General features: G+C 44.8%; 1 protein-coding gene across 3 annotated transcripts in view; it reads right to left on the bottom strand.

Moving 5' to 3' along the window:
- Positions 1-208: 208 nt before the first annotated feature.
- igf2bp2a (insulin-like growth factor 2 mRNA binding protein 2a) overlaps positions 209-15,202 on the bottom strand; it is a 43,288-nt gene continuing 28,294 nt past the window's right edge. Inside the window, exons 10-16 of one of the 3 annotated variants that reach the window (XM_036576441.1) lie at positions 13,283-13,426; positions 12,055-12,123; positions 6,456-6,572; positions 4,227-4,301; positions 3,232-3,363; positions 3,012-3,125; positions 209-1,075 (exon numbers count right to left, since the gene is read on the bottom strand). In XM_036576441.1, the coding sequence (XP_036432334.1) occupies positions 980-1,075; positions 3,012-3,125; positions 3,232-3,363; positions 4,227-4,301; positions 6,456-6,572; positions 12,055-12,123; positions 13,283-13,426 (747 nt within the window). In that variant the 3' untranslated portion in view covers positions 209-979. The remainder of the gene's footprint in view (positions 1,076-3,011; positions 3,126-3,231; positions 3,364-4,226; positions 4,302-6,455; positions 6,573-12,054; positions 12,124-13,282; positions 13,427-15,202) is intronic. The other 2 variants (XM_036576450.1, XM_036576459.1) reach the window with 2 other exon arrangements.

Here is a 15,202-nt window from a genome sequence, read left to right as displayed (position 1 = left end):
TGATTACTGTCTGACTCATGTAGACCTGGAGTTTCCCTATTATCTGATTACTCAAGTGTATGTAAACACGATGTTCAGATTACCGACAAAATCAGATTTTCTGCAGTTATTGGATTATTAACTGCATGTAAACACACTCACTGTAAAAGCCAACCACTGTTTTCAATGCATGTGGGAAAAAATGAAAAACAAAAATAAAGAAATAAGGTTTTGTTCCCACAGTGATGATATAATTCACATGTGAAATGTGCCTAAATCAGATGTTTACACGTGTGAATAATGTGTGATCACATTTGACATGAAAAAATAACGGAAAATGTGCAAAGTGTTGTTTATTCACAGGTGAAATTCATGTTTTGTTTTTCTGTAAGGGTCTGGATTCTGAGAGTATTTGATTAAATGGAAACGTGTGGCATTGTTAATTCATAACAGGTGCAAAACGACACACATGTCCAACCTGGATACGATTCTGAGGTAAAGATTCGATTTGATTTTTAATATTTTCTGTGTTAAACTGTTTTTGCCTCTACAGAGCTCTGGTTGTGTTCTCAGGCTGGTTTGGCTCTGATAAATAAAAGTTCTCTAACAAAATAGAATTTATAAGCAGAAACAAAGCCCAGTCATTAGAGCGTGGGTGTGACCACAGCATAAGCCCCGCCCCCTCCTTGTGCATCACTTAAGTCAACCAGCCATTCTTCTATACATCTGTGCGGTTTCCACAGCAACCACTTGCAGCGCCCCCTGCCTGTCCGAGTCAGCCTAACTGCTTGAGCGCGAGAATCTGATCCTAGATCAGCTTTAATTCCCACACAGCTCGTATTTTCCCACTCTGTCAGGACGCCAGGGCCGCTGCTCCGCTCTGCCGTACACACACGCCGACCTCTCTGCAGTTTGGTCTGCCTGGCAGGACCCCCGGCTCCTCCTGCTGGCTGGAAGGGCTACATTCATCAGCTCCTGGCCGCTAGGGCCGCCTTGGTGGTCACTTGGAGTGGTGTGACCCTGAGGCACCCAGCTGGTGTTTCTGCTCATGCAGCTTGGCCTGCTGGATGATCTCCCTGATCTTCCTCTGTGCAGTCTGCAGGAGCAAAGCAGCACACATCAATACTCATAATACATCTACTATACCTCTTATACAGTACACTCATCATATACTATACCTCTGATATACTACACACATTACACAAACTATACATTACATACTGCACCACTTACATACGACACCCATTACATACTAAACCTGTTACCTACTGTAGCACTTACACACTACATGCAATACTTACTATACTATATTATACTGTACTGGATAATATACTCATTAACCTATATCCTTAATTCACTATACCGGGGGCAGCGTCATGCGGCTCTTTTACTGCCCTGATGTGGCTCCACAGCTGAATCAGATTAGTAGGTAAAAATAAAATAATCCTCCTTTACAGTAAAATAAAGCTCTGCTGATCGTTCAACACAGTTTAACAATAAATGGTCTTAAACTCTGGAGTTAATGTAGAACTGCTAATTCACCCTTTAACCCTGAAGATCAGCGCAGACTGCTGCAGTAACACAGACAACAATCTCGCCTAGCTAGTAGCTAACGAAACGGCAAAGAGAGAGGTTTAATACGAACATTGATAATTTGGAGATGAATGGACTTATTTTTGTTTATAATCACTCCAGCTGGTTTCCTGATACGCTTAATCTGGAATAAGAAACTGAAAACACTAAAAAGTCACTAAGATGCAGTCAGATTCTCGTTCATCAGCTTTTTGTTTTAACTTTTCCGTTCCACCTTAAATGGTTCAGCAGCTACACTCTGGCACCTCAGGCACTATTTAAGGTGGGACGGGAAAATTCGAACAAGAAGCTGGTGAACGAGAAGCAACTTCAGCCTCGCAAAAAGTCAAACGTTGAGAGACATTTTACAAAAAACTGTTCTACTTTTGGAAAAGTTTCCTGCTGGAGATGCGAGAAAAGCAGCTATAGCTGAGCTAAAGATTAAAGCAGAGCAAAGTAAGTCTGTGTTTTTGTTTATATTATATTATTTAGCTTATATTAGTATATTAGTACATACTGAGACATATTCACAGCCAAGATGGTAAAATGGACATAAAATGTTGTGGCTCCCAAAGTGGTCTGATTTATGTTGAAAGTACAAAATGGCTCTTCTTAACATTTGGGTTGCGACCCCTGGGTTAGGAGAATCATGACTATTGTTACAGTAATTTTATCTGTGTGCTCTTTCAAAGGCTGGAATTCTCACAGACAGACTATAATTACGCTGCTCATCGCAGCAGGAAAAAGCTATTCTTGAAGCGAGGGGTCTTTTTATTGTGACGCTTGGTGCTTGGTCGAAGTTCAAGGTGGGATTTGTTGGGGGAATTAAAGTGATGACGACATCAGTGGATGTGCTGGTTGTGAGTGGACAGGTTTGCACAAATATTTGTATCTTATTACAGCTTTTACTTGAAAAACTGTACGCTAGGTACTACTTTGTTTGTAGCAAACACTGTTACTCAGTAACGTGCAGGTAAAACACAGTCAGAGAACGAATGAGCCTCAAAGCTGCTGAGAACACAGGGACAGCTGCCATCCATTCACTTCTCTTCTTTTCCAGCAGTCTGTAAAAAGGTCTTGCTGAATCTATTTGTACAGTCAGTCGCACAACAGCTCTTTCATTTTAGACGTCTTTGTGTTTTCATTGCGTTTACATTGAACAGTAACACTGCCACTCATACCATGACCACAGTACAACTCTCTGTACCTTTACTGAAGGCTTGTCTAGCTCATTATATCCCAGAAGGAGTGTATATAATCACTGTGACCATGACTCCAGCAGGGCCCCATGGGTTAATGCTGTTTTCCACTGGTCATTACTGGAGTGGACTTAAAGTGATCTGTTAAAAGGACTTCTTGCAGTCCACGGTGAGAACAACAGCTCAAAGCTTAAAGCTGCAGAGGAACCTGACCTTTATTCATTTATTAATCGTTAAATCGTTTATTAAAATCAGTCTCACCTGGCTGGCGAAGAAATGCCCACTTATTTTTACGAAAACCTCGTCGTTCTCGTCTGGAGTCTGGTCCCGAGGCACAATGACCTCAGCACTGCTCAGATTCTGCAGCTCATTAACCTGAAAAATCACAACTCAAATGCTGACCCAACATCTGCAATAATAACAATAATAAAGATAATAAATATGCAGTGTTAGGACCTCTATTAGCAGTAGCAGCTGTTACCGTTTTCCCGCCCTTCCCTATGACCCGTCCAGCTGCTGATGAGGGTACTTTGATATGTGTCTCCAGTTTCACTTCCTCCTTTGATGAGAAAAAGTTCTCCTCCTTCAGCTTCCCAAATATCCTCCCCTGAGCCTGAAACACACCATTAGAGTCTGTTCTTTACAGGTAAGAGTCAAAGCAGCCATGGAACTGTTGTCATGGTGACAGAATTACTGGAGTAAAATTAACCGATTACTTCAAACAATGAAAGAACTAAACTACTGCAGAACATGCTGTCGTAAATATCCTTAAAAAGTGATCAGGACCAATCACAGTCAGGGGGAGGTCTCAGAACAAACGAGGAGGTGATCAGGACCAATCACAGTCAGGGGAGGTCTCAGAACAAACGAGGAGGTGATCAGGACCAATCACAGTCAGGGGAGGTCTCAGAACAAACGAGAAGGTGATCAGGACCAATCACAGTCAGGGGGAGGTCTCAGAACAAGCGAGGAGGCGATCAGGACCAATCACAGTCAGGGGGAGGTCTCAGAACAAACGAGAAGGTGATCAGGACCAATCATAGTCAGGGGGAGGTCTCAGAATAATTAAGGGGGTGATCAGGAAAAATCACAGTCAGGGGGAGGTCTCAGAACAAATGAGAAGGTGATCAGGACCAATCACAGTCAGGGAGAGGTTTTAGAAAAAGCAAGGCAGAGACCATCATTTTGGTCAAAAAGAAGTTTCATTTTAAAACTTTATTTTTGTTTGATGTATGCTGCTGGTTTAACAGTGGTCTTCCTCTCCGGGTGCAGGGTTATGGTGTTCGGCCACTACTTCGTCCTAAAAAAGTAGGATACTGCAGCCACTTGGCAAAAATTGGGAAAACCAAATTCTTGAGGGAACACCTCACTGACCATTGCGGTGCACTGCCATTATGGCTCCACTGAAAGATACAGAATATCCGTTCACTGCTGTCCATCTAATATCATAATGTAAACACACAGCACTCGTCTTACCTTAAACTGAGCTTCAGGAGGTCCAGTGATGATGACCATTCTCTCTGTAACATCTGGACTCTCCGCTGGAGCAATCTGCAGATAACACACTCCATCAAACACTCAAACCAAACCTCTGAACATGCTGAGCTACAGCTTGAAGTATTTGTCCAAACCAGCAACAACTACGGTCAGAATAACGGTTTTTGCATAACAGCACCAGCAGCTGCAGCATCAGCCAAGAAGGTGCACAGAAAACTAATTTGTTCTCGTCTGAACAGAAATCAAGCATAGATATCCACATCATCGCAGCATCTAAAGGGTGTAGCCTGTCTCTTACCACCCGACGACGAAGGTTATTCCTGTCACCCCGCTCGCAGCGCTCCAAACGAGCCATATTCTGGTTGCCGTGGGCTTTATCGTAACTTACACCAGCAAAGGTGGAGGTGTAGTTTAGTATCTACTAGTTCCTACATACAAACTAATCTGTGTGGTGCAACCCGTTTAGATTAAGCAATGCGTGAACCAGAACTTAGTAAACACTTACGTTACAACTAACCTACAGATGAACTTGTGCACAGCTGGTGCAACTGGTCACTGGTGATGATGAGCCGGTTCAGGTCAGTTCCAGACAGAATTCTGTTGAGCTCGGGACAGTTTCAGACTCAAAACTCGATGATGTGGTTCGTGCCAGACTCGGACAGGAAGTTCTCAGGCTCTATGTGGGTTCGCACCAAAATTTCAGGCCTGATTAAAACTCTGCGCTGAACACAGCAGGACCAGTCAGTGCTGTGTTCTCACTGCAGGAAGTGATGCAGAACCCAGCATGAACACCAGCGTTTCCCCAACAGAGAGGCTGATCAGGGTTGGAGCACACGTCTGAAGTTCATCAGCTCTTTTCGTCCTTACTCAGTCTGTGGGCTGATGGAACACGCAGACGAGGCGTGTCAATATCTGTCTGTCCAGAGATTCAGTGCATCACGAAATGATTCACATGATTTTCATCTGATTCAGAATGACGTGTAAGAATACACTGAATACTGTAACCAAACAGGATTAACTGAGTAAAAAAGGTTTTATTATCGCTAAGCAGACTCGTTTCAATACACAGGCAGGGATCAAAACCAAAAAGCGGAGTATCACAATGGTGATCATAACAACAGGCGAACAAAACCAAAGGGACAAGGCAAAAGACGTGGTCGAAAAACAGGCAGGCAAGTTCAAAAAACACAGATCAAAAGGACAGGGCAATGGTACAAAAGGGGCAGGCAAGAGGCAAATCAAAGAACGAAGCAAAGGTCAGATAATCAGAAACATACAGATAGAAATAAACGCTCAGTAAGTTCGCTGGGAAACAATACCTCACACTGACTCCACCTACAGCCTGGGCTCAAATACTAAGCTAAACAGATCACATGATAAGAGCACAGGTGAGTCAGGTTAATATCCAGGAGACTTTGATCGTTGACAGGTGCGTGAGACATTGTCCGAAGTCACGTGATCCTTGAGTGACTTGTGGGTATTGGAGTCTTTCTCTGACTCCGACTCAGCATGAAGTCTCTCTGTCACATGGAGTCCAACTCTCCCTGAGAGTTCGTTACATGCGTGACAAATACACTAATGTAGCTGGGTGAGCGGTTTACACAGTGCTGGAATAAAGACAATGACATCAACACAGCAGGGCTTTTTACTGTTGGTGTGAGAATTTCATTTGGCGAATAAGTGCAGACTTTATTAAGTATTGTTATAATTGGTCATAATCAATTCTATCATATTCCAAAATCAATTCTGTTAAATCGTTTTTTTTAGGCCGTACAACTGTCTCTGAATCTGTTCAGTTCAGCATGTATTAGCATCTCCCAACCACTAGGGGGCTCTATACAACACAAAATATTTCAATATTATCATAACTGTCATAGAAATGTAAACCGTGTAGATGTATAATGAAATTCTCATTATGAAATTAATCACAAAATTAATGAAGCACTTCAGACACTTAAAGTGCCCATATTTTTCTTGGTTTTTTATTTTCCCTCTGAGCTCCACTTACTGCTTTCGGAATGAGGCACAGCCAATCAGAACAGAGCTTATTTACATGTATCAGTCTTAAAGGCACAGGAACAAAAGCAGTCTTTTAGTGGCCCCCAGGGGAAAATAAGACACAAAAAGGATATAGACCCCTTAAATATTACAGCAGGACGGTAATGAGAACTGTAAGGGTTCTAAGGGTCAACGAGTTTTGGGTTGTACCTTTATGGATGCCCTGGCGAATCGGGCGAGCTGTTTGATGTGCTGTCCTTTCTTCCCAATCAGCGCGCCCACCGCCTGTGTGGGGATGAAGAGGTAGACCACCTCCTGCTCAGGAGCCTGCAGGACAGACAGCACACACACAGCACTGAATCACACACACAGCACTGAACCACACACACAGCACTGAACCACACACACAGTACTGATTCACACACACAGTACTGAATCACATACACAGCACTGAACCACACACACAGCACTGATTCACACACACAGTACTGAATCACATACACAGCACTGAACCACACACACAGTACTGATTCACACACACAGTACTGAATCACATACACAGCACTGAACCACACACACAGTACTGATTCACACACACAGTACTGAATCACATACACAGCACTGAACCACACACAGTACTGATTCACACACACAGTACTGAATCACATACACCGCACTGAACCACACACACAGCACTGAATCACACACGCAGCACTGAACCACACCCACAGTACTGAATCACATACACAGCACTGAACCACACACACAGCACTGAATCACACACACAGCACTGAATCACACACACAGCACTGAACCACACACACAGCACTGAATCACACACACAGCACTGAGTCCCACACACAGCACTGAGTCCCACACACAGCACTGAATCACACACAGCACTGAATCAAACACCCAGCACTGAGTCACACACAGCACTGAGTCCCACACACAGCACTGAATCACACACACAGCACTGAGTCACACACACAGCACTGAATCACACACACAGCACTGAACCACACACACAGCACTGAATCACACACACAGCACTGAGTCCCACACACAGCACTGAGTCCCACACACAGCACTGAATCACACACAGCACTGAATCAAACACCCAGCACTGAGTCCCACACACAGCACTGAGTCCCACACACAGCACTGAATCACACACACAGCACTGAGTCCCACACACAGCACTGAGTCCCACACACAGCACTGAATCCCACACACAGCACTGAATCCCACACACAGCACTGAGTCCCACACACAGCACTGAGTCACACACACAGCACTGAATCACACACACAGCACTGAGTCACACACACAGCACTGAATCACACACACAGCACTGAGTCACACACACAGCACTGAATCACACACACAGCACTGAGTCACACGCAGCACTGAGTCCCACACACAGCACTGAATCACACACAGCACTGAGTCACACACAGCACTGAATCACACACACAGCACTGAGTCACACACACAGCACTGAATCACACACACAGCACTGAATCACACACAGCACTGAATCACACACACAGCACTGAGTCACACACACAGCACTGAATCACACACAGCACTGAATCACACACAGCACTGAGTCCCACACACAGCACTGAATCACACACAGCACTGAGTCCCACACACAGCACTGAATCACACACACAGCACTGAATCACACACAGCACTGAATCACACACAGCACTGAGTCCCACACACAGCACTGAATCACACACACAGCACTGAATCCCACACACAGCACTGAGTCCCACACACAGCACTGAATCACACACAGCACTGAGTCACACACACAGCACTGAATCACACACACAGCACTGAGTCACACACACAGCACTGAATCACACACACAGCACTGAGTCCCACACACAGCACTGAGTCCCACACACAGCACTGAATCACACACAGCACTGAATCACACACAGCACTGAGTCCCACACACAGCACTGAATCACACACAGCACTGAGTCCCACACACAGCACTGAGTCCCACACATAGCACTGAATCACACACAGCACTGAGTCACACACACAGCACTGAATCACACACAGCACTGAGTCCCACACACAGCACTGAATCACACACACAGCACTGAATCACACACAGCACTGAGTCACACACAGCACTGAATCCCACACACAGCACTGAATCCCACACACAGCACTGAGTCCCACACACAGCACTGAATCACACACAGCACTGAGTCACACACACAGCACTGAGTCACACACACAGCACTGAATCACACACGCAGCACTGAGTCCCACACGCAGCACTGAGTCCCACACGCAGCACTGAATCACACACAGCACTGAATCACACACAGCACTGAGTCCCACACACAGCACTGAATCACACACAGCACTGAGTCCCACACACAGCACTGAATCACACACAGCACTGAATCACACACAGCACTGAGTCCCACACATTGCACTGAATCACACACAGCACTGAGTCCCACACACAGCACTGAATCACACACAGCACTGAATCACACACAGCACTGAGTCCCACACACAGCACTGAATCACACACACAGCACTGAATCACACACAGCACTGAGTCACACACACAGCACTGAATCACACACACAGCACTGAGTCACACGCAGCACTGAGTCCCACACACAGCACTGAGTCCCACACACAGCACTGAATCACACACACAGCACTAAGTCACACACACAGCACTGAATCACACACAGCACTGAATCACACACAGCACTGAACCACACACACAGCACTGAATCACACACACAGCACTGAATCACACACAGCACTGAATCACACACACAGCACTGAATCACACACAGCACTGAATCACACAAACAGCACTGAATCACACACACACAGCACTGAGTCACACACACAGCACTGAATCACACACAGCACTGAGTCACACACAGCACTGAGTCACACACAGCACTGAGTCCCACACACAGCACTGAGTCCCACACATAGCACTGAATCACACACAGCACTGAGTCACACACACAGCACTGAATCACACACAGCACTGAGTCCCACACACAGCACTGAATCACACACACAGCACTGAATCACACACAGCACTGAGTCACACACACAGCACTGAATCACACACAGCACTGAATCACACACAGCACTGAATCCCACACACAGCACTGAATCACACACAGCACTGAGTCACACACACAGCACTGAGTCACACACACAGCACTGAGTCACACACACAGCACTGAATCACACACAGCACTGAGTCACACACACAGCACTGAATCACACACACAGCACTGAATCACACACAGCACTGAGTCACACACACAGCACTGAGTCACACACACAGCACTGAATCACACACACAGCACTGAATCACACACAGCACTGAGTCACACACACAGCACTGAATCACACACACAGCACTGAATCACACGCAGCACTGAGTCCCACACACAGCACTGAGTCCCACACACAGCACTGAATCACACACACAGCACTGAGTCACACACACAGCACTGAATCACACACAGCACTGAACCACACACACAGCACTGAGTCACACACACACAGCACTGAATCACACACACAGCACTGAATCACACACAGCACTGAATCACACACACAGCACTGAATCACACACAGCACTGAATCACACAAACAGCACTGAATCACACACACACAGCACTGAGTCACACACACAGCACTGAATCACACACAGCACTGAGTCACACACAGCACTGAATCACACACAGCACTGAGTCCCACACACAGCACTGAATCACACACAGCACTGAATCACACACAGCACTGAGTCCCACACATTGCACTGAATCACACACAGCACTGAGTCCCACACACAGCACTGAATCACACACAGCACTGAGTCCCACACGCAGCACTGAGTCCCACACATAGCACTGAATCACACACACAGCACTGAGTCACACACACAGCACTGAATCACACACAGCACTGAGTCACACACAGCACTGAGTCACACACAGCACTGAGTCCCACACACAGCACTGAATCACACACAGCACTGAGTCCCACACACAGCACTGAATCACACACAGCACTGAGTCCCACACACAGCACTGAGTCCCACACATTGCACTGAATCACACACAGCACTGAGTCCCACACACAGCACTGAATCACACACAGCACTGAGTCCCACACACAGCACTGAATCACACACACAGCACTGAATCACACACAGCACTGAGTCACACACACAGCACTGAATCACACACACAGCACTGAGTCACACGCAGCACTGAGTCCCACACACAGCACTGAGTCCCACACACAGCACTGAATCACACACACAGCACTGAGTCACACACACAGCACTGAATCACACACAGCACTGAACCACACACACAGCACTGAGTCACACACACACAGCACTGAATCACACACACAGCACTGAATCACACACAGCACTGAATCACACACACAGCACTGAATCACACACACACAGCACTGAATCACACACACAGCACTGAATCACACACAGCACTGAATCACACACAGCACTGAATCACACAAACAGCACTGAATCACACACACACAGCACTGAGTCACACACACAGCACTGAATCACACACAGCACTGAGTCCCACACACAGCACTGAATCACACACACAGCACTGAATCACACACAGCACTGAGTCACACACACAGCACTGAATCACACACACAGCACTGAGTCACACGCAGCACTGAGTCCCACACACAGCACTGAGTCCCACACACAGCACTGAGTCCCACACACAGCACTGAATCACACACACAGCACTGAGTCACACACACAGCACTGAATCACACACAGCACTGAACCACACACACAGCACTGAGTCACACACACACAGCACTGAATCACACACACAGCACTGAATCACACACAGCACTGAATCACACAAACAGCACTGAATCACACACACACAGCACTGAGTCACACACACAGCACTGAATCACACACAGCACTGAGTCACACACAGCACTGAGTCACACACAGCACTGAGTCCCACACACAGCACTGAATCACACACAGCACTGAGTCCCACACACAGCACTGAATCACACACAGCACTGAATCACACACAGCACTGAGTCCCACACACAGCACTGAATCACACACAGCACTGAGTCCCACACACAGCACTGAGTCCCACACACAGCACTGAATCACACACAGCACTGAATCACACACAGCACTGAGTCCCACACACAGCACTGAATCACACACAGCACTGAATCACACACAGCACTGAGTCCCACACACAGCACTGAATCACACACAGCACTGAATCACACACAGCACTGAGTCCCACACACAGCACTGAATCACACACAGCACTGAGTCCCACACACAGCACTGAATCACACACACAGCACTGAGTCCCACACAGCACTGAGTCCCACACACAGCACTGAGTCTCACACACAGCACTGAGTCCCACACACAGCACTGAGCCACACACAGCACTGAATCACACACAGCACTGAATCACACACACTAATACAACATAGAGCAGCTACAGAGTTAATACATCACAGCTATTAGCCGCTGCGCTGAAGAGAAAAGAGGAGAGGAGAAAAGAGGGGAAGAGGAAAGAGGAGAGGAGAAATGAGAGGAGAAAAGAGGGGAAGAGGAAAGAGGAGAAAAGAGGAAAGGAGAAAAGAAGAGAGGAGAAAAGAAAAGAGGAGAAAATAGGAGAGGAGAAATGAGGAGAGGAGTAAAGAAGGGAAGAGAAAATAGAGGAGAAGAAAAGAAGAGAGAAGCTCTTACAGTGTGCAGCTGAGCGTGAGGAGCAGTTGGTGAGACCCCGTACAGCCCCCCCAGAGGAGCTGAGTGACCCTGCACAGAAACACACACACACACCAACACAACACCAGAAACACTGTGAGCGTTTTTCCGCTGGACACTCAGAACCAGAACTGACCCAAACAAGAATCATCCAACGGGTTCTAGTTCTGCTTCATTTTCCACCTGTTTAAGAACGAGAACATTCGCATAACTGTGTTTTTGGTTGCTCTATTCAAGTGTTGTATACATTCATATTTAATTAATTTAAAAAATAATAAAATAGTAATGTGCAAAAGTTTGGACACCCTGCTAAGTCAGAACTAACTCCCCTTTTGGCAGAAATCACAGCTTACAAATAGGTTTGTATCCAGCTGGGAGTGTTTCTGCTCTTGTTTCAGGAACTTTCGTCCACTCTTTCTTACGGATCGCTACCGGTTCTGCAATGTTCTCAGGTCGTCCTGCTGCTCAGCATGTTTAAGACAGATCACACACACAGATTATCCATGAAGTTCAGGTCAGGAGACTCTGAGGAACAATCCAAAAGCTTCATCCTGAGCTTCTTGACGTAGTTGATGGTGGATTTTGAGGTGTGTTTTGGATCATTGTCCTGTTATAAAAGCCTCTTTTACAGCCTCAGTCTGTGACTGTCACATTAGTGTTCGTTTAAGGCTTGAAGAGTTAGAGAATTCATTCACTCTGGAATTCTCTGCTGATAATTCCTAATGACAATCCTTGATCTGCCCTGATGAGCCAATTAAGGCCTACCGAGCCAATTAAGTTCTGAGACTTTGCAACTGGAACTTTTATCTTTTATGCATGGCACAATTACTATTTTTATGTTAATAAAAGTATAAACTAACTGTGCATAATATGTATGTATATATATATATATATATATATATATGATGGCAAACAAAATATTTACATACAATGTAGCATTATTAAAGTATTATTATTAAAAATGTTTTTAAAAATGTTTGTGTGACAGTATGAGCTCAATTCTCAACAGTGAACTCTCAGATAACTTGTCTAATTGGGAAGTTGAAAACTTCAGAAAACATGATCATTTATATTAAAACCATTTTAAAAATCCACGAGTCCTGAAAGTGCTGATGTTCAGTGTGTGTAGAAATGCAGAAGTGTGTGATGAGGAACCTGTAGAACTTGATAAACACTGTATATCCAACTCCAGACTGCAGTGTATACGCACCCTGAAGGGGCTGTAGGCGGTGTGTAGGGTCTGTGGTGAGCTGGGGGTCCCGTGGGGGCCGGAGGTCGAGGGCAGCATGGAGAGCCCGGAGGAGAAGATGCCCTGAGTGCTGAGGCTCAGTCCCGGGATCAGACCGGACGACTGCTGAGGGAGAGAAACACAGAATTCAGTTACCGTGTGTGTTCATGTGTGTACAGACCAGCCCAGCCAATCAGAATTCAGAACCAGAGTCTGTTTCTTCATTTCAGTGAATCAGTGTGTCTGCCCTCCAGATCAGACTCTGCACTGTATGGGGGTTTGCAGTATCCTCAGCGCTACACTAGGTGGAGCTCTCAGCCTGGTGCTCCCAGCCTGTGTGGTTTCAGACTGTACTGTTATCTATAAACATAACTAAAGTATGAACAGACGGCTGCTACTCTTTTTACTCGTGGTGTCCTAATACAGTTTGTTTACCCTCTATGGGATCCGAGTGCTGTTATGTAGGGTTGTGATATGACAATATTCTATAATTACTGTGATAAATTATGCATAATACACTTTTCTGAGCACATCCTGGATATCATCAGTAGTTAAAGAGCACTGACTGACTACATGTTTCATCACAAAGTGAGCATAATTAGGCCTGTTTAACTGAATTTAGTGCAATGCAGATTGGAAAACACTGAATAAAATCACTAGTACTAGTTGTGTAATAGTAGATGTATTATTATTATTATTAGTAGTAGTAGTATTTATATGCAGCACTATTTTGCATGTTCCACATATAAATATCATGATGCACATCATGTATTATGAAAATGTCTTGAAGTATCGTGATATATCGCCCACCCCTACTGTAATGTTGGTTATCGGCCAATACTGATCCGACCCTTGTGTTTTCATAGACAATATACATGCAGAACACATAATTAAGATAAGATAAGCTGAACTGACAATTAATACCACAATAAAAAAAAAATTATGATGTGATTGATTTATGATTCATTTTTATGATGTGAATAATGTGACATTGTGGACTGATGTGTTTTGTTTTTTTGCCTTTGTTTTTCAGACCAAGCCCTCAGCACAGGGGTGTAGAGTGAGAGGAGACTGTGTGACTGTAGAAGAACGTTAAGAACGTGGCTGAAGTTCTGGGAGGCTCTGCTTTGAGCTTGAAGGTCGGAGTAAAGGTAGACTGAGAGGAACAGAGAGGACACAGGGAGGTGGAGGGGTGCGAAAACTTGGTCACAGGACGGAGAAGGTAGAGAAGGGAGATTTATAAGACGTTAGATTGGACCTTCGGGCATCATCATCCTCCCAAACCTCAGCTTTTCCAAAACTCCCACTTTATAGTGTGTTTAATATTGATTATGATCCAGTTTGACTGACCTTTCAGTTCATTTGGCTGCCAGTTACTTTAATCTTCTGCAGTTTAATTAATTTTTTTACATCACATTGTTGATATTTGCATATTTGCACACCCTGAGAGCTCTTTAGTTTCTGTGGATTATGTGTATGATTTACTTATTTTTAAAGTTAAGGCGAGTGCACTGCAAAAAATGACCTCTTAGCAAATAAAAACATCTCAAATGTGGTCTGTCTAATATTTCTCATTTTGAGATTGTCGTAAGAATATTATTAAACAATTATTGAACTTACTACTAGTAATTTTATCCTATGAAAGTGTCTATTTTCACCTGTTTCAAGCATCATGTGCTAAATTATCTGCATTTATTCTCAAAACAAGTAAAAATAATCTGCCAGTGGAATAAGACACATCTAGAAACAGACTGAATAATCTTATAATATTCTCACAACAATCTGATCATGAGAATGTCAATGCTAAGATATCATCTTTCACAATGCAGACTATAAGTTTATATTACTCTAATGTGTTGTACAGTAGCTGCTCTTTTCTCTCACTATTTAAATCTAAAAGCA

Source organism: Colossoma macropomum, unplaced genomic scaffold, assembly GCF_904425465.1.
Source record: "Colossoma macropomum unplaced genomic scaffold, Colossoma_macropomum, whole genome shotgun sequence".
Lineage (NCBI taxonomy): Eukaryota > Metazoa > Chordata > Actinopteri > Characiformes > Serrasalmidae > Colossoma > Colossoma macropomum.
This window is presented reverse-complemented; position numbering and strand designations above follow the sequence as displayed.